Source organism: Calonectris borealis, chromosome 14 (genome assembly GCF_964195595.1).
Source record: "Calonectris borealis chromosome 14, bCalBor7.hap1.2, whole genome shotgun sequence".
Classification (NCBI taxonomy): Eukaryota; Metazoa; Chordata; class Aves; order Procellariiformes; family Procellariidae; genus Calonectris; species Calonectris borealis.
In genome coordinates this window covers 19,344,848-19,371,479 of record NC_134325.1, presented here as the reverse complement: position 1 = coordinate 19,371,479, position 26,632 = coordinate 19,344,848, and the positions used below count along the sequence as shown (strand labels likewise).

Sequence of the window (26,632 nt, the reverse complement as noted above, 5' to 3'; positions counted from 1 at the left end):
GGGGCCGCGCGCGCGCAAGCCCCGCCCACCCAGGGGAGGGAGGGGTGGGCCGAGGCACGCGCCGTCGGGGGAGGTGCTGAGTCACGCTGGGTTAGCAGTACCGCGGCGGAAGGCCCCGCCCCTCAGCGCGTGCGTGCGCGCGCGCGCGCGCGCGCGCGGGGGGCGGGGCCGCGCGCGGTGTGGCTGCGGCACTATAAAAGGGTCGGCGCGGGGAGGCCGCGGGTCAGAGCGCGTCGGCGAGGCTGAGCGGAGCGGGTTCCTGCGTCAACAGTGCTTGGACGGAACCGGCCGCGCTCGGGCCCGCCGCCCTCCCCACCACCACCGCTACCCCCGCCGTCGTAGCCACCGCCTCACCCCTTAAGGCAGCGCCATGGCAGCGCCCCCTTCCCAGGTGCGTCAGAACTACCACCAGGACTGCGAAGCCGCCATCAACCGCCAGATCAACCTGGAGCTCTACGCCTCCTACGTGTACCTCAGCATGGTGAGCGGCCCGGCGGGGGGGATGGAGCGGCCTGTATGTGGGGATAAAGGGAGGAGAGGCGTGCGGCCTGCCAGTGGGGAAGGGGCGGGGGCGCTTCGGGCCCACCTGGGGACGCCAGTGTTGAGGTAGGGGCAGGGGGGTTAGGCCAGCCACGGAGGCGGGGGAGGCGGGCCCACCCGGTGCGGCCTCTCCCCTGAGAGGGACCCGGGCCCGCCCTGTGTTTGGGCCCTGCCGGGGTTGGGGGAAGAAGTGTCGCACCTTCTGTGTGAGGCCTGCCTGAGGAAGAAAAGATATGGGGCCTGGTGGGGGCTGGTGGTGCGAGGGAAGGATCTTGCAGGGGGTAGAGGCGCAGCCGGGGCTGCGGGGCTGGCTGACCCGTGCGCGCTCCCCGCAGTTCGCTGGCGCTGCCCGCTCCCCGGTACGGGCTCTGCACGAGGGACCAGCCTGGGCTCTGCACGCACGGTGGCCGAGCTGCCTGACCGATGTGCGGGGAGCGGGCGCGGTGGGCGGGGTTCCCGAGTGCCGGGCGGTGCCTGCAGGCGCAGCCGCGCTCCTCCTCCCTCGCCTCGGGGGCGTTCTCGGCCTTCCCCGGGGGTGGGGCGGCCGCTTGTTTTCTGTAGGTGAGGCCTTTATCTCGGTGGCGACCTTCAGTTACACGTTAACCGCTCTCTGTCCGTTGTCCTTGGCGGAGTCGTTATCAGCACAGCTCAGCAGCTTCCAAGCGGCTCTGCCCTTGGGGCTGGGCTGGATAGCAGGAGTTGACTAACGAAGCGATTGGCACCTTTCCCACAGGCGTTTTTGTCTCTGAGGCAAGGTTTTTCCTTCATGGTTTTTGAAGTGAATTGGTAGGAATCCGTGGTTTCCTTGGCGCTGTGCTTACATGTCTCGCTTGGCATGAGACTCCCATTTTAGCCGTAGCTGAGATGAGCAGCTTTGGTCCAAACAGCAGCTCTGACCTCTGTGCAGCAATCTTGGTGCTTTAGTCGTGCAGGTAACTTGAGACTTTCTAGTGACACTGTAGCATGTTGTGGCTTGTAGGTGTAGAACTTTACAGCTTGCTTCTGTGTTACTACAATGGTCTGAACCTCAGCTACGAGCTGAATGTAATTATGTTGGTGAGTGATAGTGGTACACAAGCACCAGTGTCTTGCCTTGAACCTCCAAGCTGCTGGTTTAAGAGAATTCTGTAGTAGTTTGTCTGGTAAATAACTGGCAGTAGATACAAAGCTTTCCATTGAATCCTGCCTAATGGCTCTGACCAAAGAACAAACAAGCTGTGTGATGGCCTCTAACTGCTGTTACAGTTTTTTGGGATTTCAAAAAAGATGATCCTGTATTTGCTGTTGAATATGTATTTTAGTTCAATTTATCTTTTGTCTTTTAAATGTGATACTAACTTTTTTTTCCCCAAAGTAGAAAGTGTACTTCTTAGACTAATCCCTGATAAGCCTAGTGAAGCATGGGAGCTTTGTTGCAGAAGTACCTTAAAGTTCTTGGCCACCCTTAACTGGTATTGCAAGTCAGAACCTTGACTTGTGATCACTGTAAACAAACTCGGGCAAGCAAAGGGAGCAGGGAAGACTTTCTCCTTCTTGAAAAAGGCTTTTCAAGTCTGCTGTGTTTAAGGCACTTGAATGGTGTTCAGAAGATCAGGTATCTTTGTGGGGTTTTTTGTATCTTCAGAACTGAACCACAAATACCATTTGTTTGTGTCCTTGGTGTTCATGGTAGGGATACAGGTTAAAATTTAATCCTAGTCAGGAAAATCTAACTTGCTACTAAGGCAAGAGTTTTGCCACACTGCCTTGCTGTCGTCAGTGCTACTGCTAGCCTTAGCTTGGACTCCAGCCATCTTGCAGTAGGGCTGATAGGAGACATATCTGGAGTCACAGTACGGCCTTGGCTTTGTGTGACTGGTGGAGCGAAGCTTGGGGTTTTGAGCATATGAATTCTTATTTTTCAGTCCTACTATTTTGACCGGGATGATGTGGCTCTGAAAAACTTCGCCAAGTATTTCCTGCATCAATCCCATGAGGAACGTGAGCATGCTGAGAAACTGATGAAGCTACAAAATCAGAGGGGCGGACGCATCTTCTTGCAGGACATCAAGGTGAGGAGTGGACCTATGGGTTGTCCTATCTAATGCAGAACTAGACTTGTGGTCTATCTCCAGGCTGGAAGGGGAGGAATTTCCTTGTGAGTCCTCTCCCAGAAGGAGCAGCTGACAGTAGATAAGCATACTGCATTGCTGCAATCTGCGCGTGGCACTCAGCCCAAAATCTAGAGATGCGTGGTAATTTGATAATTTGTGCTGATTGACTAATAACAAGTACTTCCTGTGTAAGAAGAGGATGTCTAGCCCTCAGTGGTTTGCTGTGGGGTGAGGGTAACTAGAACACAACTGGTTCATCTACCTTAAATTTAATGGCCAGAGCCTTCTCTGTTCTCTGCACTGCTTTGTAGAGAACTCTTAACTCGCTTGCCATGCGAGTATGAAATCTCAAGTTTCCAATTGCTTGTTATGGCTCACTGCAAGGTTTCATAGCAGTGTTTTCTTGAAGTCACTTTAATTAGATTATTTGGAACAGCAGAAAGTAAGCAACGTCGTAGGGCCAGTTTAATGCAAGACAACTTTTCACGGGGAAAACAGCAAAGTGATGGGCACTTGAGAAAAATTCCCTTGCTTACTAGTAAGTCTGAGTACTTGTAAACACCAGACTCTATACTAGGCAGTTCTGAGCTGAAGACTAGACTTGCCTGTACTGGTGTCTTGACTGCTTCATTTCTGAGGTTGTGCCCATTGCGTACTTATGTAGGCAGATTTTTAAGTCATTAGGTTATAATGGGAGGAGGAAGACGGTAGCTCTGTTGGTTGTCTTGCCTGCAAGAGCTCAGGGAACATAACACGAGGAGAACGTAGGGAATGGGGACAGGTCTGGGACTTGGAGCACGCATTCAGTTCGGTTCAGAGTGTGCACTGTGTGTCCGCCAAATTTTTGAAGATGCCTAAATGCCTGAACTTGGTCTAAACAGGCTTTGAGACTGATCTAAAAAGGCTTTGCTCCCTAATGGTCTGTGGGTACTTACAGAAAATATGGTCGTGTGCTTTCTCCTTCTAGAAGCCAGATCGTGATGACTGGGAGAATGGACTGACTGCAATGGAGTGTGCCCTGCACCTGGAGAAGAATGTGAACCAGTCGCTGTTAGAACTGCACAAATTGGCAACTGAAAAGAATGACCCGCACGTAAGTGGATGCTGAAGCTGCGAATGTGGCTGTGCAATGAGGGCACTTGTGTGTGTCCAGTAGTGTGGGTTTGGGGGCGAGTTGTGTGTCCCTGCCATTCCTAAAGGAGAAAAAAGGGTGTGAACTAGTGGTGCAGCCTTTCCAAAGGGAAGGGCCAGGTGTGCCTTAGCTGTTTGGTAGGATTATTGCCAGTTTTTTTCCAGGAGGACCAGTTGCAGCATGTTAGGGTGGCTGAGGCCTGCCTTACAGAACAGTGCGTGCATTGCTTTGTTTGAACCCTTCTGTTGCTCTTGGGAACAGAGAGCACTCGTGAACAGCATTTGAAGAGAAGAAATTTATTAAGCTCTATGGAGAAGTCTTGTTTCTATGGGGGATGAGTTCTTACTTTAAACCAATGGATGCCTGTAAGGCTTTTTGTCATAGAATGTTGGAGTCACTTCTTCCGAATGTTAAAAGCCCTGACACTTCAGAACACAGTGTCTGAAAACACAGGTTTCTTCACAGGTGGGAGTTACTGGCAAGGCTGGATTGAGGTGTCTTAGTATCAAGAAGAGATTAGCATGTGTTTGAATCAAGGTACTCTTGGGAGTGTCCTGCATAAGTTAGAGGGACTTTTCTAAAAGAAACTACATAGCTGGACTATTCTACAGGTGTAAATCCTCATGGTCATGAATTCAAGTGCTGTGCAGTGGGGGCTTCTAAATATGTTCAGAAACTTGCCTGTTGCTTCTTGTAGTGAGGAAGAGGGGGCATTTTGTGAGCTGACATTGTACTGCAGTTCTGGAGCAAGTGTGCCTAGATAAGTCTGCCTCACTTTGGTCTTGTTCTGGCATTGCTGAGGCAGAACTAAAGCCTTCTTCCTCTTGGGTATCTTCTGCAGCTTCAAAATTGTTACTCTGCATCTTCTCCTTTCCCTAGAGAGGACTGGTAGAATTTCAGATGCTGCTTCAGCAGGGTGAGCTTGTTCAGGCCTATATTTAAACTCTTTTGTCTCCCTTTCAGTTGTGTGACTTCATTGAGACTCACTACCTGGATGAACAGGTGAAGTCCATCAAAGAGCTGGGCGACCATGTGACCAACCTGCGGAAGATGGGGGCACCAAAATATGGCATGGCAGAGTACCTCTTTGACAAGCACACCCTAGGGGACAGTGACAATGAGAGCTGAAGTCTTGCCAAGAGCCACCCTGTGGGTTTCAGTGGGACTCCTACTTTACTGTCCAGCCATGCATGCATCTTCAGCTATCTAGATTAACAGTTCTCATACTCTGTACCAAATATCGCCCCTCTTTTCTCTTGTGTTTTGTGTACTGCCCTCCATCCAATAAAGTGACTTGGTTCAAGTTGGCTTTTTCTGTTTCTCTCGGGAGCGAGAGGCCTGTACTTGCAGGATTGTGCTCCGTAGTCTCTGTTGTGACAGTCATCTTAAGTTGGGCGTGGATGAAGGAATATAATGGAGGGATCAGATTTTACTCAGTGCTTCTATAAAAATGGCTTTTTTTGAGTCCAGTGGGATCCACTGCAGGAATTGCTCAGTGATTTAAAGTTGTGTTGTAAATGCCTTTGCCACCGAAGCTGTAATGAATGTCCAAGGAAGGGAGGGCTTGAGTATCTGGTCTCTGTAAATGTAGATGAGGCAAGTGAAGGGGAGGTGTTAGTGCCTCACTAGGCATCTGCCTGTCTAACAAATGGCACTACACTTGTGTATGGAGAAGACGTACTGTGAATCCAGACTTCATTGCTGTGTGCTGTAATCGGGCTAGACTGAAACAGCAGTGCTGCAGGAACTGCCTCAGGACGCTATCGGGAGCTGCAGCGGGTGGTGGTGACATCTGCCTGGGTCTAGCAGCTGTACTCGGGAGGCAGAGAGGGTAGGCAGGTGTTGTGAAGGCATTGGAAGGGAAGTGGGAGGTAGAGTAAATTTGTCATGTGCTCCCTGTGATATGGGAGATGTGCAGCTGTTTCTGAAGACAGAAGAAGTAGGAAAACTACTGGGGTTTCTCTGAATTCCTATTGTTGCGTGGAAACTAAAATGAGGAAATGAAACGGATGGTCCTGGACTTCAGCCTTGCTTTTATTTTCTTGGGGAAGACAGTAAAAATTCATAGCTGTATGGTGTCTGCTACCATCCAGATGACTTCTCTGAGCACTGTCAAATCAGTGGCAGATGTGATGTGGAACTTAAAGGAAGCAATGTGCTGGGCAAATACCATTGACTGCCGCCACCTCTTCTAGTGGACACTTGCCCTGCCTTATTCCGTTACTTTTCCAGTACTGGAAAACACCAGCCAGACACGACTTCAAGAAGCACTGTGGGTCTGCATCACAAATTATACGACTTGCTTCAGTCTCTTACTTTCCCTGGAGTATCTTGTCAGTAGTGCAAGTCCTACCTGAGATTTGTGATGGGTCTTGTGACAAATGTTAACATAAAGCTCAAGTTCCAATTCTTGCTGTGATGAGGGGGGGAGGAATCCTTATTAACTATGTTCCTCTTCTGTTTTGGCCTACACCTGCACTCCAGGTTCTTCAGGCTGGTACCGGCTGAGCTATTGCTCTGCTGTTAGGTATCTGTAATACCTAACACTCAAAGTCTTGTTTGTTCTTTTGCTACAAATGTAGAGGGGTTTTGTTTGTTTTGTTATTGTTGCAACACTGAACTTGTGCCTGCTACTGTACTCGAGGCCAGTAGCCGTGTGTCATTGGTGCTGGCTTTAGCCTAGGCTGGGCTCTAGCTGCATGTTCCAGCAGTAGGTGGTTTGGCTGCACTGCCCTTCTGTTTGGGTGAGTGCCAGTGTGGCCAGGTGTAAAGATACTGCAATATCACTAATATGGCAGGTATCTCAACAGAACTGTGTGTCTTTTGGTCTTCTCTAGCTGTACTGGTCTATCTGCTCTTCACATGTGCTCTCGCTGGTCTCCATGATCACCTCCATCAGTCCCACGTAGTCACCTTCGGCTAGAGAGATGCCAGAGTCATTGGGGGATGGACTCTCCGCTCGTCTTTGCTCTTTTTTAGGGAGAGTATTAATGCTTCCATTTCCAGAATCTCTCGTCGTCCTGGAAACCTCTGCTGAATGCTGGTCTGGAGCGCTGGCTGTATCTTCTAAACTTAGGCTGCGAGCATCAGGGCCCATGTTCCCCACGTGGGATCTCTCCAGCACTGGGGATGTTACAGGAGTGAATGAGAAGCAGAGGGAGGCACTGCCTCCGGGGGTTTTGTTGCTGGGGGTGTGAAAGGCACTTGAATGCTCTGAATTGGGGGTGGCTGATGCTGTGTTCTCCAGGGTTAGCCAGGGTGGGTGGGAACCTTTCAAGCTCTTCAGACTCTTGAAGCTACCCTGCTTCTCGTGGTCTGGGGACTCTGCCGAGAAGGGGAATTCTTGGCATCTGTCTGATGCTGCGGACTGGGCTCCTGGACTTCCTGCGGTAGCAGCTTCTCTGCTCTTACTGTTAGAGTTGCTCTTTTCTTCTGCTGTTAAAACCAGCGAGTCAGGACCTTTGCTCCGATCTGTTGGCCAAATGAATGTTTCCTTGGCAGCTGAGCCAAGGGAGCTCTGGCTCTTATACATATCGCTGACTCTGGAAGGTGAGGAGTTGACAATGACGTCCCTAAGAGAAGTCGAGCAAGCAGCGATGCTGGAGAGCGCAGGAGGCTTTTTGCGGCCTTGGCGTCTAGAAGGGAAAATCATGGGGATAGAGCTGATCGGTGTCTGTGGAGCACTGTAGAAACCAGGTCTCTCATAAAATGGGGTTGACATGAAGGCGTCAAACTCCCTTAGTTTTCTGTCTTCGCTGTCCCACTGCTCCTGTGAGCTGGAGTCTCCCCTTGGCTGGTGGATGCTGCAAGGGCTTCCAGACTTGCCCATGTCTTGGTACGTATAATGGGAGAAGGGGGATGTAGGGTCTCCTCGCCTGCGCAGCAGGTTCATCCGGGAAGAGGACCTGGAGAAGCTTGGTGACTGGACGCCGAGGAGGCGGCCCAGATGTCCCAGTAATGGTGTGGAATGGTTTGCCTCCTCATTTTCTTTAATTTGTTCCAGGGGCTGGAATTCCATCTCTTCTTTCTGCATGCTGGGGAAAGGCAAAACGGGCTGTTACACAGCCACAAAAGGAGGTGGTTTCTGTGGAGAGGCTGGCAGCACAGGGAGCGCTGCTGCCAGCAGTAAGCCTCTCTCTTCCAGTATTGCCATTAGATATGTGTTAGGCCCTCCACAATAGGGATGATCATAGGAGAGGGGAGCAAGAGGTCAGAGGCACCCTTTTCCGTGGAGGATGTTGGCTATTGTCTTTGGATGAGCCTAAAAGTATCTTAGAGCAAGATTTCACAGGCTATGGAGAAAGATATTACTGCTTGCTTTTACTCCTCAAGTATAACACCCTGCGCAACACCTGATCCAAGGTGCAAATGTGGGCTGTTCTGACACCCCGTGGTTGCACTCACCTGATATCAAAAGTTGAGCCAAGGAACGATGGGCGCTTGTACTCAGCAGTGGCTGCGGTGTAGGGTGGCTGGGGATCAGGCTCATTCCAGTATAGGTCCTTCTCCAGAATGGGTAAATCCTGATGCATCTCATCCACTGCCATAAGGGAGACCTGCAGGGGACAGCAGAAATGTCATACGGGGTGAGTAGCATTACGTGTGCCTGTTACCAGTGGACAAAGGAATGCAGGGCTAGGAGGAAGCAATGTAGCATAGAAGCGAGGCAAGCGGTTGGGTTTGCTATGTGGTTTCCTGTCACTTGGGTTGTTTTTTACACGGAGAGATTTGATTAAGTGGAAGGAAAGTGATGCTGAAGGAGACAGGAGAGCAATATGCTCACTAGGACAGAAGGGCTCAGTGTTAGGAAGGGCTGAAGGTGGAGAGTTACTGCATGGAAGAAAGCAGAGCAGGCAGTTTTAGATACAGACACGGTGGAAAAAGCTAGGGAGAGGCAGGAATGATGTGTCATGGAAAGGTAGCGAGGGTGTGAAACGAACAGCCTGGATCCATCGTGTATGCCAGAACATGGACTAAAGCTGCAGTTGGTCTCTGTGTACAAAGTTATGCCAGAAGTCCTGTCTTCCCTGGTGTGGGGGGGGTCTTCCTGGCACAGATCTTGCCCCACATTCTTCCTGGAGCCTGGCTTGTCTCCTTGGCTGCTGAGGGGGAACACTGAGCTGGCCACCTTCACCCTTGTATTTGTTGGGAAGGCTTGTGCTCTCCTAGCCATCTCCCTCTGGAGATCCTGGGCCTCTTCTTAACATGCAGCCACCCACACCTCAGGAAAGTGCAAGGGTAACAGGGACTGCTTCTCTGCCCCATTGCAGGTATGGAAGGTGGGCACCAGAGGTGTTGCAGGAGAACTTCATGACGGCACTGATGGGGCTTGCTAAGCCCTCAGGTGCAGTCCTGCCTTAGTGTTCCTCTGCAGGTGGGGCTCATCTGGAGGGTCCTGCCTTCACTTTACCTGCAGGTTCCTGTCAATGAGCCAGTTGGTTTCAAAGTCGTCATCGTCCTCCCCAAAAGGGTTGATGAGTTGCTCGGCCACCTGCATGTGGAGAGCACATAGCAAAGGTCATCATGGTCATACCTGCCCCTTTTCCTGCAGGGAAGGCGGCCTGTGGGGCAGAGTCAAGTGTGATGTTCCTTGAATTCAAAGCAATGCTGTTCCTCCCAAAAAGGGGTGGGTTAAAAATGGAGGCTTGCCCGTGGCTGGGAGGCATTGGTACACACAGATAACTGCCCCTTGCTCACGTAGCCCTCCTGCAACTGCAGACCACCACTGCAGGTAAAGCACAGCCTACCGCCTCTCTTTTTCCCCAAACTAGTCAGGACCAAAGCTTAGGAAAGGTGGAGCTGATCTCCAGGGTGAGACATCAGAAACTGAGGAGGTCTTGGCAATACCCTCAGCCCCTGTTGGCTTCGCATTTGTCTGCCAGCACCTGGCATGTTGCCCATAGACCAAAGAACACAGCTGGGTTCCTGGTGAGCACACACTGGGAAAAACCCTTGACTGGGTCAGATTCCAGCTCCAGGCGTATTTTCTTGGACTTACCTTTAACCATCCAGCATAGAAGAAGAACTGCAAAAATGTAAAGACAGGCACGAAGAGATCTAGTTCATGGCCAGGGTATGCTTTTTCTGGATCTAGGAACTGCCGCCCGATCAGACAGGCCAGGAAGAAGCTGTAAACAGCCACGGTCACCACCTGGGAAAGATGCCAGCAGATACACCAGAGAAGCTTTGAGTTCCCAGCTGGCTTTCCCAGCATCTCCCTTCGGTTCCACCCCACACAGAGTGGCAAGCTGCTGCAGAGCTGCTGGCTTGGTAGCCTTTTGAAAGCCTTGGATTCAGTTACGACAGGCCTCTCTGCTTTTTGCAGGAAGATGCATTTCCACTGCAGAAAGCTTTAAATATGCCTTTTACCCTTTAGCTGTTACACACACTGTATTTCTTTCCACGTTGTCCCTGGAATGACATCTGTGTAGGTGTCACAGAAAGATAGCGGCAGAAGAAAGCACGTGACATCCTGGATGGAGAGAGCTTAAACAACTGACACATGGCTGGAGTAAGGGGTGCTGTGAGCTCTTTTCATACTTGTCCTTGCCTCTCCTGAAAGCTGTCTCGAGCCCCTCGGGGCTCAGTCCATGCTGGCAGGCCACTTCTAAGTCAGGGAGCGGAACCCTGGCAGTGCTGCCAGCTCTGAACTAGCTCCTTCCTTCCTGGTCCTCAAGCTGGACCTTTTTTATATTTGCCTGCTTGCTTGCCCGCCCAGATTTCAGGCTACAGTGAGCTTTGTGCTTTTCTCTGTACTCATGGGACTGGAAACTTCCCCTTTTCAAACTAAAAGCAGCTGAGACTCTTGCGTGGCCTTTTGCCGCAACAAGCAAGGGGCTTCAAAAAAAAAAAAAAACCCAGCATCACAAGGCTCTGGAGCTAGCCGTGCAGTTCCGTGCAGCGAACAGCGCAGGGCTGTTTCATGATGGGCAGGATAGAGAGTACCTGGAATGACAGACTTTGCATTGTGGATGGGCACCTATAAAAAAAATGGGTCGTGTACTGCAGAGTGGGCAAAGACATGCTATGATACTGCTTTTGCTCCTAGTGTGCAGGACCCTGGTCTGTGCAGGAATATAGTTTCCGACCCTGTTCCCCATTAACTTTCAGCGCTGCATGAACGGAAGCAGTTCCCATTTCACGGCAGAGTGCGTTAGTGTTATCTGAGCAGCCGGATTGTATGAGACAAAGGAGCAAGCTGGTGCCGAATCATCTGTCTGCATCGAGAGAGCTATTGAACAGCCGAGTACAGGCACACAGCTCGCGCTCACACACGAGCACAACTCCGTCAGAGCTGCCTGCCTGCTGGAGCAGCTTTGCTGGCAGACAGGTCTCGGCTCCGCTGAGTAGGAAGAAACTGCTTCAGGGACATGCTCCCTGCAAGGCGGTGCAGGGAGCGGACCTGCGTGTATCTGTGTTTTCCGTGTACCTGTGTGGCACACATCGTGGTTAGTTATCCCTGGACAGCGTGTGTTTCTATAGAGGTGGCTGCGTCTGAGTTACGGAAATAAGGCTGGGCTGGGTGTGCGCTGCTGAGCTACGTATGAGAGCGCCGACGTGTAGGTGGGGGTGAGGGGTCCGAGTGTACCTCGCACCAGCACGGTCCGTGTGTGGGTCAGGTATGGGTGTAAATGGGGGTGCCCCTGGCAGCATGGGACAGTGTGCACAGGCAGGCAGCGGAGCAGGAGGTGGGGGATCCCTTCTCACCTGAGTGTAGACCAGGGGGATGCTGATCCAGTCGTACCCATAGAGTCGCCCGCACTGGCTGCGCAAGGTGTTGAGCTCCTGCAGTGGGGAAGAGGAATGGCCTGTCAGCATAACTTTGCATCTCCTGGCTGGGGACACTGAGCCTCTCTGGCCCCATTGCCCCTTACTGCTCCAGCCCATTCCCTCCTTCTCACACCTCCTCTGGAAGGGGGGGCTCAGCCAGGACTCCTGCTCCCTTGGTGCCCAGCTTCACCCCAGCAGACTACCAGCAGGGTCTCACACTTGCCCTGGAGGAACTCTTTCTGCCTGGGTGTCTCTATCTGAGCCCAAGATCCCTTCCGAGCTCACTTCATAGCAGAGTTTATCTCCTCACAAAATGAGTAGCCAACAGGTTAGGCAAAGAATGTCTCGGGAGCATCCATTTCTCCCTCCTGACTATATAGTGATTCTAGATAAATAGCTCAGAGAGAGATCTCTTTCTCTGGGCAGATGAATCTCACTCCAGGCAACAGAAACAATGTGACTTTCTCTGCGCATGAATACCAGGAAGGATGAGCTGCTCTGGACCTTTTTTCTCTGCAGCTGGGCAGTGATTGTTGCCAGGTCTTGCCTGTGGAGCATGGCCTGCTTCCCAGGACTATCTAAGAGTTTTCAATAGTGAAGTTTTCTACAGGGACCTTGGTTGTTGGGGATGCTTTTGACCTCTCCTCGTCTCTTCCAGATACGTGCTTCCTTGTGCTTCCTTGCGGCTTTCCATCTGTATCCTAGAGACCTCCACTGGCCGCTGTGGTTGGCTGCTCTGGAGTGTGTGAAGGCTGGAGGAAGGCTGATCCAGGACCTGCTGCATGGGTGTCTGCCATTACTATGCCTAGATGTGAGTCTCGTGGTTCCTCCCAGTCCCGCATTTGAGAAGGATGTCACATTCCCCTCGCCTCTACTGTGTGTGACATTGCTACCATGGCAGCAGGCCATGAAAAGCTCTCTTCTGTCACAAGCTGGAGAGTGGCAGTGGAGGCATTTCCCACCAAAGTGAATGTAATAACCTATCCCCAGGGACCGGCTTGGCTCACTGTCTACCTCACCGTTCTTATTCCTTGCCTGAAATCCCTGTAATTCCACCCAGAGGACTGGACAAGGATCTCAAAGAGTTGCCTATTGCCTCTGTCACTCACATTCAGGATGCCTTGGAGCAGCACGCTATCCCGGATCCTCCCCTCATTCCTTGCCTTCACAGCCAGATTGGAGAACCACACACATGGGATCCAAAACTTGTTGTGGGGGGAATTCAAGCTCTCAAACTTCTTGTGCTCTTCTGGTGTCATGAGGCCTAGGTGGAAAAGAGTAGATGGGAGAGGGATGGCCATAGAGGGCAGAAAGAAACTGCTCTGGTCTGAAATGAAAACATCTAAATCTCAGGTGGTCACCTTAGCTCTCCTTAAAAATCATAGGATGGACTCAGGCACTCAGCCTTTGGAAGACACGTAGAAGGAGGGCAAGTCTTCTTGTTAAAACATTGAGTTCTAGAAGTGTGAGAGGCAGGCTTTATCTTGTTTCACTCTGGATGTCTGCTGCATATCAGATCACAGCCAGCAGGGAGATAAAGTACTGCTGAGGGAGCAATTGCCTGGTGTACTTACACAGTTTGTTGAGAATGGGATAACTTGTGTCCTAGAAGTGCCTGTTTCTCTCTCTGGATTGCAAAGGGAACCCAGTTGACTGGGGCAGGTGCAGACATCTCCCTTTGAACAGACTGGGAAATGTTGTACCTTGAGGAGCATCTTCAGAGAGGATTCAGGGAGCCCAGCGGTTAAGGTCGGAGGTCTGAGGCTCCAATTCCCACCTGCCCAGTGGAAAACTGTTGCCCTGAGGAAGGACAAACATACCACTTGGCAGGGGTCTGCTCGTGCTCTGCTATAGATCCGTGCAGGGTCATTTACTACAGAGAGCTCTTCTCTTCCCATGCACATTTCCAGTGCAGGGCGAGCAGCTCCCAGTGAAGTCGCTGCACCACAGTTACCCTAATCTGATCAGCCAGGGCTGCCCTGTGACCTGCAGCATATCTGCATTCACAAACCGGATCTTGACACTCTCCTTACGTAAAAAATTTGGGCAGAGACCCTTCATCTTTCAAACAAGCCTTCTAGCTACTAGCAGGAACAAGCATGCAATAGGAAAAGATAAACAGTTGATTATTCCAGAAGAGCAGAGCTAGGGCATGAGCAGATGCTTAGCACCCGCTGCAGACATCAGCTGAGCACATTGCAGCATTATCCCGTCTCCAGTCTGGAGGCCATTTGGCCCTTTCCAAGGCTCTTTGCCCCAAGCACAGCGGCAAGGTGCCGCTGTCTGCCTGGTGCCAGAGTTGTATAGAAGGCAGTACCAGTACTGACCTGCTCTCACGACATGCTCCATGCTGGGAAAGCGTTTGTAGACAGCAGTGCTGACTGAGCGCAAGATCAGCACGCTGCAGAGGTTGCTGTAGCGCATGAGGGTGCGACGCAGGAGCCGCCCATACTCATCTTCCCCATCCACGTTGCAGGAGACCAAGTTCATGATGCGGTCAGGCCATGGGATGCTCTCGTACTGAGCCCACCAGCGGGACACCACCAGAGCCACGTAGAAACCTAGAGGTGAGCTGAGCAAATTAGCCATCCTAAAGGAGTGGGAGATGTAAATGCTTATGTGAAGGAAGGCTGGTACTGCTCATACGGGAGTGGGTGCAGGCATGCCTGAAGGACAATTCAGCTCTCCATGCTAAAGTTAGAGTCTGGCTTTCACAGTTTATTTGGTGCCTGCCCTTCTGGCAGAAGCTAGAATATGCTAGTCCATCTGGCCAGTGCAAGCTGTGTGCTGGGGGCATACCTCACAGCTGCGACATGGAATGATGTAGGAGCTACACAAAGGCAGAGGGAGGGATCTGCTCAGCGAATCTTGCCTGCCTGCAGAGCTGTATCAAACCAGGGGGAAGAAATGCTGTCCTTTTCCCCTCCCTGTGTGTTCCCAGACAGAGCTCCTTACCCAGCACAAAGGACACAGGGATTAGCTCAGCATAGCTGTTGCAGTAGAGCGCCAGCTTCTCAAACATCAGCCTTTGGCTCTCACTCAGGATCAGCCTAAAAGGGAAAAACAGAAGCATCAGCCTCAAAGAAGAGTCTGTGCCTTCTTGGGCCTGCTGGGATAGGAGCCTGGCAAGGGAAGCCAAGGATGGGTCGTCACGACACTGCCACGCCGTGAGTCTGGGGATGATGTGAGTGAACAGGCCTCGCGAGCCTGGGACATCAGCCCACCTCCCCAGAATACCCTGCTGACGAGTCCAAAGGAGCCAGAAGTGGTCACTGGCAGGAGTGTGTGGTACGCGAGGCAGTCTGATGTCAGGGACCACCCCTATTTTTCTCACTCGGGAGGGTGCTATCTGGTATCAAGGGTTTGCCACAGAGCTTGGATGTGCACCACAGTTCACTTAATACCCTGCGAAACGTCAGTCCAAGCTCTGCTCTTATGTGAGTTCCTGCCTCTTTCTTAAAGCTGCTTTTCTATCTCTGCGCTGCATCTGTGATTGAACCAGCTAGGGGAGCTCCCTGTCTTTCCTCACCAAAACCAGACCAGCCACAGAGCACAGTTGCCTTATCAAAGATCTGTGGTCCCAGAGCTGATGTCTGCTCTCAAAAATGTACCCAAGGTATCGCCTCTTGTGTAACAAGGGGAACTCTCTCCTAAAGCTCCCCACTGTGGGACATCTCCAGTACTAGTTCAGCCTTGATCTCCACTGATCTACACACTATTCTTCTGTAGGTAATCATCAAATGCAATTCTTCATCCCAGGGAAGAGAAACTCTGTTACTTCCCAGGACAAAAAGGAGATTTGTCAGCTGCTAAGCCATATTGGAGCAGTGAGGAAGGACCTTTCCTTTCCTCCTGTGAACAGAGGCTGGTGAGTGGCTGGCCAGCTCCTCTTCACCAGGATCACTGTCCCAATCCTGTGTTGCTCAGTTGTCCTGCTCCAGGACAGGCTGGAGTGAGGGGCTGTGTTAGTGTCGGGGTGTAAGGATGCTTACCTGTAGACAAGACTGATGGTGAAGTAGAGAGAGATGAAAATAAGGAACTCAGAGTAGAGAAGTTTGTAGATGCTTCCTTTCCATTGGAGCAGGAGCTGTGAGAAGGTGCCTAGGCGGGCGTCAGCCACACGGTTGGTGTATGTCACTGTCATCACAGATCCTAGTGGAGACACAAAATGAGCCGATGTTGAAGCTGCCAGCAAGCTTGCACAGAGGGAGGAGACACAGACATCGCCAGTGTCCCAGCAAGCAAGCAAGATGGAAGGAAGGAAGAGAGAAAGAAACAATGACTTGAGATCAAAAGACGGGTAAGATGAAGTCAGTGACATAGAAAACCGGGAGGAAATTTATGGTAGGCGATTAATTTGATGAACTTTCCGTCTTTTTCCTGTCTTTGAGCCGCATGTGAGCTGGTTACAATGACAGAGAATATACTTGCTGGTGGAGCCCTTGGTTTCTGGTGTTTGAATGTCAGCGTTCAAGTGAGGTTGGTTGAGGGTGAGGCTCAAGAGAGCCCACATGCCACTCCCTCCCACAAAACAGTTGTTTAAGATTAATTCTCAGGGCCACAAACTCCAAAGTTGCTTATTGTATTTTTTTGTCTTGTAGTATTTGCTTCCAATATGTTGTTTCTGTAAATCTGCTTGTCAGGCAGTGTCTTCCTGGAATACTGATGGCAAAAAAAACCAAACCCCAAAGAAAAGTAAAAACCCCAGAAAGGAGAGACTTCTTGGTACTGATCCAGAGGAAGGTACCCCTGGAGATTTGACAGTTTTTGTAGCACTTGCCCAACAAGTATAGCTGTCTTTAAATTTGGGCCAAGGGCCATATCTGGCTCTGCTGGTCCTAGTCCCGCCGGCAGAACAGCCCTCCCTGTTAGAGGACTGAGGGATGGAGTTTGGCAGGCTCACAGAGCACAGATTCCAGCAACTCCACCTCCCCTCTCCTTCAACCATATGTTGCACAATAAATCACGCTGGATGAAAAAAGGCATTCAGGCTCGTGAAATGCTTCCCAATCATGCAACATCCCCATTGCACTTCTTCTAGTCTAACCCTGGATAAATAATTCTTTGTCATCAATTAATAATCAGACTCGTGTTCATATAAACCTGAATTTGTAGAAAACAAACGGACCAGTGTAATCCATGCCAGGCAGATAGGTGAGTGATCCTTCGGTTTCAATGTGAAACTCTTGGTATTTCTAAATCTTAACATGTTACCAGGATGTTACACAGATATTGCTAACAGAGGCAATAATGTTAATAGTTATGGGGCCTTGGGCTCTTCCCTGCATGATGGAGACAAAGAAGCACTTCAAGGGACAATTCAGACCTTACTGCTCTGTAGCAGAAGCTGAAGGCAGGTAAGTTTGTCTCCATGCTCCTCATTTAAGCATCTCAGTGAAAGATCTACAGCGGGGACAACTCAGGTCCCAGTGAGCTGATGCTGTGAAGAAAAACAGCAAAGTCTGTTTTGTAGGCTACTTCAACCAAAAAGCATCTTTGTCCTGGCTTTGGCTTTTCGGTGCTGCTCCTCCTTTGGGTTTCCCAGTCATAACTCTCCTTCAGTCCCCTCTCAGGTTATATCGGAGGAACAGAGCTGGCACCTGCTCTGCCCCAGCTGCACAAATGCACTTTTCACTAGAGCCTCATATACATTCATGCCGTTTCCATATGTATTTCTGGCCAGTGCACAGGACTTAGAAGAGTGGTTTTTAACTGCCCTAGAGACATGGGCTGTACAGATGAGAAATGTATGCAAACACCCATAAATTTGTTGGGGGCTGCTTACAGAAAGCTGTCTGTTTTCTCTATGCTTTGGGTCTTGAAAGTGCTCAGGGAGACTCTTCGTTGCGTAATTCAAATACAGATTCACTTTTTACCAAACATGGAAAACTTCAGCTCTTGACCATGTAAATAATGGATATCACCCACCTCAATGCAGTTCTGCTCCGGCACGGGATATGGGGCTTTTCCCAGTGCTTTTTCCTCCAGTGCTGAATGGTTAAGGCACTTCCCTGCCCGCCTGCCAGCCTGTGCGGGGCTGCCCCGGGATTCCACTCGGCAGCTGGCACACTCAAAGTGCCATTTGGGGTTGAGGTGTGTGGTGGGGGGTGACTCACCGCAGCACCGGCACTGGCGCACCGGAGTCGATATGGGGAGGAAGAGCCACCCCCTGTGCGGCGCCCGCACAGCCTGCTCCCCAGGGAGCCGCTGCCTGCATCCGCCTGCCTGATCCGTCCGGACTAACCATTGCACCTGGAGGTCGACTGACACTAATCAGACTGTGGGAGTCCACAGCAACCAAGATCCCACAACAGCAAGCCTGCGTCAGGTGCGTTACCCACCGCGTGAGACGGCAAACAGACACGAGCAGCTATTGCAAAGACGGAGAACAAGCAGACAGAGTGGACAGATGGAGTGAGAGGAGGTCACCGATAGGCAGGAAGATAGATCTTTGAAGGAATCTATCTGCTCTTGGGAGGACTAGATACTTACAGTCATGAGCTCCTGAGCTGCGCTGGGGGCTGTGGAGGTTTGGTCCCACACGTGTCCTTGCTGGGTCCTTTGTGGCCCATGCCACGACCCGCCTCCTCGTGCCCCCTTGGCTCATGGGGGGATTGAACCTGACAGGCACGGTGTGCTAAGGAGCCTGAAACCCACTTGGGAGCTGCAGCCGGTCACTTGATGCCGTAATCCTTCCTCATTACAAAAGAGACTCTGTTGTCTTTTGCCCTGTTCCCTTCTAATCTTCTGAGTAAGCCCTGCGTGTTTATAGAGGCGGCCGGAGGAGGGGGAGGCAGGGCTGGCTGCTCCGCAGCTGCTGCTGCTGCTAACTCCTGGCACAGCCATGGTGGCTGCCAGAAGAGAGGCATTTTTCCTCTAATTCTTTCCTGTTTGGTCCCTTTCTCTGTGTCACAATCTTACAGGAGCCCCAGGAGATTAAGTAGGGCTGGAATTTTCCACAGAGGCTATAAAATGTGTCACCCTTGGGGCTGCACAGCCCTCTCTTCCCTGGGGAAGCTCCTAGCTCTTTAGGTTGGTGAAACGCCTGGCCCACACTCTTGCCTGGCTCTCGGAGGATGTTTCTCTCTAACTCCTCGCTGTCTCTGCTGTCCCTGGATGAGTTTGCCATCTCTTCCAGCTGTGGTTTGGATGCTGGGGACTTCCACTCTGCCACTGGTTCCTCAAGACTCTTTCCGTGCGTTCACTTTCTTTTCCGCTTGCTTCTCCAGTGGCACTTGGGGGCTGTCACCCCGGCAAACACAGCTCCTTGCCTTTGTCCTCAAGCCTCCACCAAGCCAGAGAACTCCTCGCCTCTGTCTCTCCAGGGTCTTCAGTCCCTTTTCTGCTCCCAAGCTGTCCCTCACAATTGTGACCATCCTTCCACCATCTCCTGCAATCTCTCCTGTCAAGTCTTTAAGACATTCCCTTTCCAAGAGCCTCTGAGTCAAGATCCTTTCTTACCAAATTAGTCTTGCTGTGGCACGCACCCTGCACTGTCAGCAGGCTCCTGGGCAGCAACCAGGGATAGCCCAGGACTTTGGATAGCCCACAGCTCTACACGAGACCTCCGTGTCTTTCCATCCCCTTTCTGCTCACTCTTTTGGAAAGTTGTCTCTGTTGTCCAAGGTAATAGCATCTATCCCCTAGACACCAACAGTTCCTCCCGTCAGCTTTTGCTGAGCTGCTGCAACATTCAGCGTCCTGGAGACAAGGAGCTGCTCTGAGCCTTAAGCCAAGCCCTGTCTCACCACCTGGGCCCAACTTTGTAAGTGTGCTCTGACCCTCCATCATTTCACCAGCCGTGGGTCACTGAGGAGGGGGAGCATGGTCTGATCCCTGCAGGTAAGAGCAGCTGGAGACCCAGGCTCCTCGCTGAGGCTCTCTGGGGTTTTCCACTGCTCTTTCCAAGCAAGGAGGCAGCAAAGTCTCCAGTGAAATTAAATTAAGAGCTAGTCCTTGTAATAACCAACTTTCTCTTGTGCTGGTCTATGTGCCTGTGTCTTTGACACTTGTTTAGCATCAGCAGCAGGGATTAATTTGTCCAAACGGAAGGTTTCTCCTTTCTGCGTGGCTGAGCCTAGACAAGGGGAGGGTGGTGTTTCACTCCTTCTCTGAAGCAGTTGCTGCCTGGCATCTGTCTAATGTGAGGTTTCTGGTGCAGCCCTGGGAATTGCTGCCAACGGTGGAGATGATAGTTTAAAGCACGGGACTCAGTGCCAGCATCTGAGGTTTTAATTCTGGTGTGGGCTGTAGTGTGTTGGATTACCTCTGGTCCTGATTCCTTTTCAACAGAAATGGAGGGAACAATCCTTGCTGCTTCTACCTGGCACCAAAGCCATGGAGATCTCCTGACTTCTGCTAGTCTCTGGGTGGAAGCTGCTCTGTATTGGATCGCCTGATAGCAGACATGGACACACATCTGGTGGGAGTAAATTACCACATCTGGCCATGCGATTGGGAGACTGCCACGCTATGCATTAGGAGAATGTGTATAATTGCAGGAGGAAGGGATGGACCTGGAGCACTTGGCCTTACCAAGGTCCTTCCTGCATCAAGACTGCATCCCTGGGTGTGCTGCAGCTCCCTGGCCCTGGAGCCCCCCTGCCAGGGTGACTTGCTCTCGGTAGGTGGGAGGGCAATGCAGAAGAGAAAAGGCAGCGTGATGCTTCTGCAGTGTGAGATACAGGCCTGGCAGGAGAAGCAGGGGCACATGGAGGGCCACTGGAAGAGCCTCACATTCAAGGTGTGGAACTAGATAAGGGCTCTTATCAGCGGCCAGAGGCTAGTGAGTACGGGGTTGCCTCACTGGCCCAACCACAGCAAACTCATCATACTGACTGAAGGAGCTCGTAGCTTTGTGCCTACTGTCACGAGCAGCACCTGCCAGCTCAGGGGGAAAGAGAAGCGTCCACCGGGACCAAAACACTCCCTTTCTGAAGCCTTGCCCTGGGCGAGCAGCGAGGCAGGGGTGCTGTTTCAGACCCTGATGTGGCTGGTGTGAGTGGTATCTGTCTGGGACAGGAGCTGGGGTGCTCTGGTTTTGCTGAGGCTCCAGGCACAGTCTTGTGCCTCAGAGGTGTACTTACTGTGTCATCTGCTCTGTTATGGGGCTGGGCTTGCTGTGAGGTCCCTGAAACTTTGCTCCTAGGTTGCGGCTGCTCCCAAAAGGCCTTTTTATGGCCAGGATCACAGGGTTGGGACAGGGTGTCCAAGTGACTCAGGATCATGACAATGTCTTGAAACACCAAAGAGCTCTGTGAATGGGTGTAAAAGCTGGGAGAGCACAGGGATGGACCCTCTCTGAAGGCAAGGTGGTCCACACAAGGGTCTTGCTCACTGGTTTGGTCCTCCCCTTTGGGGAGGTATCCAGAGAGAAGGAATTAGCGGACAGGCAGGCTGAGACAGTTCTTGAGGGTCTCAGTGCCTAAACCCTCGTCCCCATACGTGGCAGGGGGACAAAAATGGTTCAGGTGAGACATTTGCTGGAGCTGTTCGGGTGCCCCTGTGGACTAACACGGAGCAGCAAAACCTCAAGTGTCCTGCTCTTTGTGGAGGGACGTGCTGGCATCTGGGGGACTCTGCTGCCCTCCTCTGAGAGTAGCTCAGCTGGCAGCTCCTGTGGTTCAGAGCTGCTGTTAGGACAGCATGAAATATTTGTGGAATTTAATATGAAAGTAAATAACTCAGGGGCTACCAGGGTAGCAGCACTGCCTGGATCTCTTTTCACGTCCCTTGTGGCGTCAGTCCTTGCAGGCCTTGAGGAAGACGCTGGTCTGAAAGCCTGCCTTGCACAGAAGCAGAGGAGAAAGCAAGGAGGTGCTGACATCCACCCTCAGTCTCGCAGCCCTGGAATCATTCTCATTTTGTTCACCTTACAGATGCAGAAATTGAGTTACGGTGACGGGAAGTGAATCCCTGCTTTGGGAACCCCAAAGGGCCACTCTCTGTGCTGAGTTAGCTGCAGCTGTCTCTCAGAAAGGCACGGAGAATAACAAGTGCTTTTCTCAGAAGTACGCCGTGGGTCCCAAAGCTTGGTGAAATCCCTTTGCCTTCTCCTGTTTCATTGCTGAGATAGGCAGAGAGGCAGCTGGCATCAGGGGTGTCTCTCAAACTGACATTCTTCCCTGGAATCTGATGTAATTAAAAAAAAAAAAAAAAGAAGTGGAAAATAGCTGAGGAGGTGCTGTTTTGCACAGACAGGATTTACTCTGAGGTCTGAGCTGGCCATGAATGTTTGACGAGGATGCAGTGATCATCAGTGCTTTTGTGAGGACCCCCAGACTTCTTCCCCTTATGTTGCAGGATTCGTTACTAATTCTGCACCATCCTGGGGGGGTCCTGAGCGCTGGGGGCACACTAAGGGTGCTGCCTGCCCCCCGCATAGCACTCGACTCAGTGTGATAATTTCTTTCCTCATGGACTATGTGCTCTTCTGACATAGGGAGGGGGTAACTTGCTGCTCTAGTGGAGAAGCCGTGTCCTTGCCAGCTCTACTGCTTTTTACAAGTGTCTTTGTATTTTTTTCCAGCTCTGTGGCAAATCAAGAGCCATCTGGTAGCACTAGGCTCCCTACTCCTGTGAGGTGGAGCTGGCATGTGTGTGTATAAGCAGCCATTTGGGATGGCACGGACCAAGCTGCAGGATGCCTGGGAATCCTGGACAAACAGCTCAGTACACGGCCAGACTGGCTGTACCTCATAGCCTTTATTTTGCCATCACTCCCTGACACATCTAGATATGTCTTTGCCCAGGAGAGATTAGCAGTATATGAGCATGACATCTCTTTATTGCTTTGAGGTTTCAATGCCAAGCTCTGTCTGTCCCTGCAAATCCAAGTGCCAATCTCTGTCTGTCCCTCTGCATTTTATTTTTCAGGGGCTTTGAGGATGACAAATCTCTCCCCCTTCCGCTGATGTTGCATAGTTCAGTTTGTGCAGACTTGAAAAGGAGGGAAGAGTCCTTAGCGACGTCCCCCTTTTCTTGCCTTAGCCGCCATGGTGGGGATTAGGTTCCAAAGGGAGGACCAAAAGTGTCGGTCCTGGACGTCACTTCTAGGGACTGCCTGCTGCCTCCTTGCAGATGTTGTGGGAAGGATGCAGGACTGAGGAGCTTCTGGTTGGATAAACAGTGACCAAATCAGCCAGCAGAAGGGAAGACCTTCCTAAAAAGCTGAGGGTCAGTCCTCCTTTTCCCAGCTGGTGTCTCTTCCCCTGGGTTGAGGCTGAACCCTTCCTTCAAAGGATGCTGCTGAGCGTGAGGTTGCTCTCTGTCAGCTGCCTGCAGCTGAGAACTGGCAGGGACAGCAGTGTCCCTGGTGGGTCTCTGCTCAGTGCCACAGTCTGACTGCTCTTAGCAGCATCCGCCTGAGCGATGCAGCACTGCTGCCCCAGCAGGCTAGCCCCGCTGCTCTTCTGGCTCTCAGTCAGGAGCTGAGCATTATGCTTTTTCAGTCTTTTCCTTTTACCCTGTCGCCCTGGAACAGGGGCTGCACTTTGTTGGGTGGTCAAGGCAGGTCCCCTCCATGAAACCGGAGATCTTAGACGCAGGGATCCCAGAGGACCCTTGCTGAAGCCCTTCCAGCCAGTTGAGCAAACACGCTGCACAGCTGGCCGAGACAGGCAAGAGGGAGGGGAGTGAGTGGGTGGATGAAGCCTGGAGCTTTAGGCCATTTGTTTTCATTCTCATTTTCGTGGCGATAACATCTGGTCTGGGTTTGCTGGGGCAGGGGTGTATCCTGCTTTCCAAACTCTAAGATAATCCCTGTTCCTCCTTCCCTTCCCAGCCTGGGTCTGTTTTTTTCTTTTTTTTTCTGTTTTTTTTTCTTTTATTGTAGTAGGATCTGAATCCATGAGCAGACAAGGCAGCCCAGAGGAGGCTTGAGCCCTCTCCCATGACTGGGAGGCATCTGTGCTGGGCAGGGTGTCCTAGCTGAGAGCTGCTTTTGCTCTGCAGGGTGGTCTTGCACCTTGTTTGAACCCAACTCGGGATTTTGAGTCCTGCTTTTCATTTAGGACCCATTCAGAGGAAGATGTGGGCACTCCGGGAGGAAGTATGAAGGATCAGGATGATGTGGAGGCAGAGACCCTGCTGTCTACAGGAGGCAGTTAGGTCCACCAGAAACAGATCCCCCCAAATGGCAGTCTCTGCTTTGCTCTGGTGGTGGTGGGGAACTGGTGGTTCTGGTGGGGAACTGGTGGTTCCCCAGTTGCTCAGTACATGTGCATTAGTGTCTGCCTCCACATAGCCCGGGCTGAGAGGAGGTCACCGGGGAATGGTGTGGAGGGACTCCAGAAGTGACAGGGGTCTGCTCGAGGTGCCGGAGGAGGTGTTCAGGCTGGAGATGCAGAGCTGGGTCAGAGAACCCAACGGGGCGCCACAAGTGTATCCCTGCGTCTGAGAAACCCAGAGGAAGGATGGGGGGGGTCCTTTCCTTTGTGAAAGAGCTGTGGGGAGCAAGGGACCTGACTGGAGCTGACTCAAGAAGACACAGAAAGCGTTAGCAAGATGCTGTTTTGCCTGGAGGAGATGGGAGGATGAGAAACAAAAGGTGAAGAGTCAGGGAGGTCAGTAGCTTGGCAAGGTGGATCTGCAGGAGGGATGTGAGAGCAGGGGGGGCGAGTGGGAACAAGTGATGGAGCAAAGGCAGTGGAAGTGGGGAAGATATGGGGGGAAAAAGGGTGACTAAAAATGCCTGTGGCAGTGAGGAGGTACCGTGGCAGGGCCTTCACAACATGTATGTGCTGTGCTGGGAGACTTGAGGAGGCAAAGTGGATTTTATGACACTTCATTACCCAGAGGTCAGTGCTTTTTTCAGCTTCCATGAAATGTAAATGGGAAATAATGTGGGAGAGAGCAAGGTACTTCCATGGTGTGAGATGAGGGTGCTGGGTTAGAGCTTCCAACTGCGCTGAGACTTTAAGATTGTCTGGTGGCTTTTCGTCTCTTTAAACCAGAGGTGGGAGATGGGTCTGTGTCTCATCAGCTGCTGGGATGGACACTTTGGGACACTTCACGACACGGCCTGGGGGACAGCTAGCCCTGTGTAGAGGGCATGGAGAAGGCAGCAGCTTTTCCTGCCTCAAGGCAGCCGGCATGATAACCCTCAGTTTGGGAGTGATATGTGCCGAGTTTTGCTCTGCTGGGCCAGCCCATTCAACCGGTTATGGAGAGATCTCAGGATCTGTCCAGGCTTCCTCAATAACTCTGCCTGTCCTTTGGGGCCGGGAGTGAGGGGGAGCACATGCCACTCTCACCTTGTGACAAGTTATTTTTGCAAGTGGCTGGGATTCAGCATCTCCAGCACATCCCCTCTTAAGGCTTCCTGTCTGCACTGTCAGTTCTCGTTCTTCCTGCCTTTGTTGGATCCTGGAAGCAGTTCTACCTTTCTAACCTGAGGACCCTCCGTCCCTGCCAGCCAGACCTTGGGAGTTAATAATTACAGACTAATTATTTCTGGTGCTGCCTTGCAAAGCTGAAGATCTTTCCCCTCCTCCCAAAAGTTCCCTAAAGATAACAAAGGTTACAGCCATCGACACAAATCTCTCGGACACTTTGCTCGGAGACTTCAGAGCATGGGGTTGGCCCCTGTTGTCACCGTGGATCCTGGCCATGAGGCAGGGCAGGGCTTTAGATGACATGGACACCCAGGAGAAGCTGGGACAGGGAATTGCTCCCCGTGTAGTATCTCCAGCAGCGCTCTGCAATGGATACAAGGATCACCATGTCTAACTTGCTTGCCTTCGGCGTTGTGTCTGGCAGTGAGGCAGAGGATGGGGCAGCTGAGACCGGGGCGGGAGCTGTCCCTGTGTGCGAAGGCTCTGAGGCGATACCTGGAGGAAGGCCCAGGGCAATGGCAAGGTAAGGCGCAATGGGAAACGTGGGAGAAGGACCGATCTGGAAAACATTCTCTGAGAGTGGCCTGCGAGGGCAGGGGCAGTTTTTGGTCCAATGGAGGTTCTGTTGCCAAAATTGCAGTGCTGTCAATCCAGAGGTGGTTGTGGGATCCGCTGTCGGACTGGGGTAACAGCAGGAGTGTTTTGCCCTTTTTGTCCCAGCAGGTAGACATGCCCCAGGGACAGGGACAATGGGCTGTGCATTCCCTGGAGCACTTTCTGGGGAGGTGGGAACCCCACAGTGCTGTAAGCGGCAGTTGTATCTGCCTGTAGGTAATGCCCAGTGAGAGGAGGATCTCCCTAGGACTGTAGTTCCTCTTGATTTCAGTGGCGCGCTGTGGAGTGGATCGGTCATTTCCAAATGCCCCAGGAATCACCTGGGGCTGACCCTTTTTGCCCCTCTGTACTAGCAGAGCAGAGCAAGCGAGGAAAAAGCTTTTGGGATGAGTATGCCCTGGGCAAAGGGGCTCCTCCGTACACAGGTGGTGATGCAGGGGGGAGGAGAATGGGTGGACAGAGAACGGTGTGTTCCCGCTGCTTTGCAGAGAGGATGTAAATCAGTGCGGCCACATGACTGCTCTTATCTACTGGGAGAGCCGCCCTGCTCTCTCAGCCTCCTGGAGACGGCGAGTGCAAGGATGAGCTAGCTAAAAATTGGAGCCACAGCATCCAAAGTCCAAAGCTCAGTAACGAGACTGACTTGTCTCATTCATGTAAGGGTATGCAAAGCCCAGTGTTCTCCTCGAATGCCGAGTTTAAAAATCCTGGTCCAGTCCCACTGTTGCCCACCGCTAACAAGCACAGTCATTTCTCCCACCGGCCAGATTTCCCCCATCCTGTATATCACTTCCTTACATCCCAGGCTTCCCACAGGGATGCTTCGGCAGGAGTCTGAGGGTGTGCTCCATGCCAGGGAGGGATGATGTGTTTACGGGGAGTGTAAGAGTGTTATCGGTACCAGTTGGAATCCCTGGCTGAGATTCTCCTTTTGCCAGGGCCCCTCCAGCTGTGCAGGCTGTAAATCGTAGTGACATCGACTTGCATACAACTGCTTCCCACACAACCCAGGGGTTGTCTCTCCGCAACCTCCGCTTCGTAGGAAGGCTTTTCACTCACCCCAGCAGCGCACACCTCAGACATCGCGAGTCCGGAGCCCCAAATCGGGACGCTGACAGTCATTCTGAGGTTTGTGTTCCTCCTGTCTA

At 51.8% G+C, this 26,632-nt stretch overlaps 3 protein-coding genes across 17 annotated transcripts in view; 2 read left to right on the top strand and 1 right to left on the bottom strand.

Annotated features, from left to right (window-relative positions):
- Positions 1–21: 21 nt before the first annotated feature.
- FTH1 (ferritin heavy chain 1) lies at positions 22–5,068 on the top strand. The gene is made up of 4 exons (XM_075163430.1): positions 22–481; positions 2,445–2,591; positions 3,601–3,726; positions 4,729–5,068. Exons 1-4 carry the CDS (start codon positions 371–373, stop codon positions 4,891–4,893), a joined length of 549 nt encoding a protein of 182 aa, XP_075019531.1. The 5' UTR covers positions 22–370; the 3' UTR covers positions 4,894–5,068.
- Positions 5,015–26,632, bottom strand: LOC142088253 (bestrophin-1-like). Of its 5 annotated transcripts, XM_075163414.1 has the most exons (11): positions 26,544–26,600; positions 16,862–16,975; positions 15,528–15,687; positions 14,491–14,585; positions 13,863–14,096; positions 12,645–12,799; positions 11,473–11,550; positions 9,764–9,916; positions 9,176–9,256; positions 8,170–8,321; positions 5,015–7,799 (listed from the first exon to the last, which is right to left on the bottom strand). In XM_075163414.1, exons 3-11 carry the CDS (start codon positions 15,677–15,679, stop codon positions 6,599–6,601), a joined length of 2,301 nt encoding a protein of 766 aa, XP_075019515.1. In that variant the 5' UTR covers positions 15,680–15,687; positions 16,862–16,975; positions 26,544–26,600; the 3' UTR covers positions 5,015–6,598. The 5 variants fall into 5 exon arrangements, with proteins under 5 accessions (XP_075019515.1, XP_075019514.1, XP_075019513.1 ...); XM_075163413.1 differs by lacking the exon at positions 16,862–16,975 and having other exon boundaries at positions 26,544–26,632; XM_075163412.1 differs by lacking the exons at positions 16,862–16,975; positions 26,544–26,600 and adding an exon at positions 18,028–25,291.
- The window catches only part of RAB3IL1 (RAB3A interacting protein like 1), a 32,731-nt gene continuing 21,849 nt past the window's right edge, over positions 15,751–26,632 (top strand). For 8 of the 11 annotated variants that reach the window (XR_012675791.1, XR_012675797.1, XR_012675789.1 and 5 more), the window contains exon 1: positions 25,370–25,392. Coding sequence is in view for 2 of the 11 variants with exons in the window: in XM_075163426.1 (XP_075019527.1) it covers positions 25,385–25,392 (8 nt within the window). In the remaining 9 variants the exon portion in view is untranslated. Of the gene's footprint in view, positions 15,836–25,293; positions 25,393–26,531; positions 26,613–26,632 lie in introns of those variants that run through there. The other 3 variants (XR_012675790.1, XR_012675792.1, XR_012675800.1) reach the window with 3 other exon arrangements.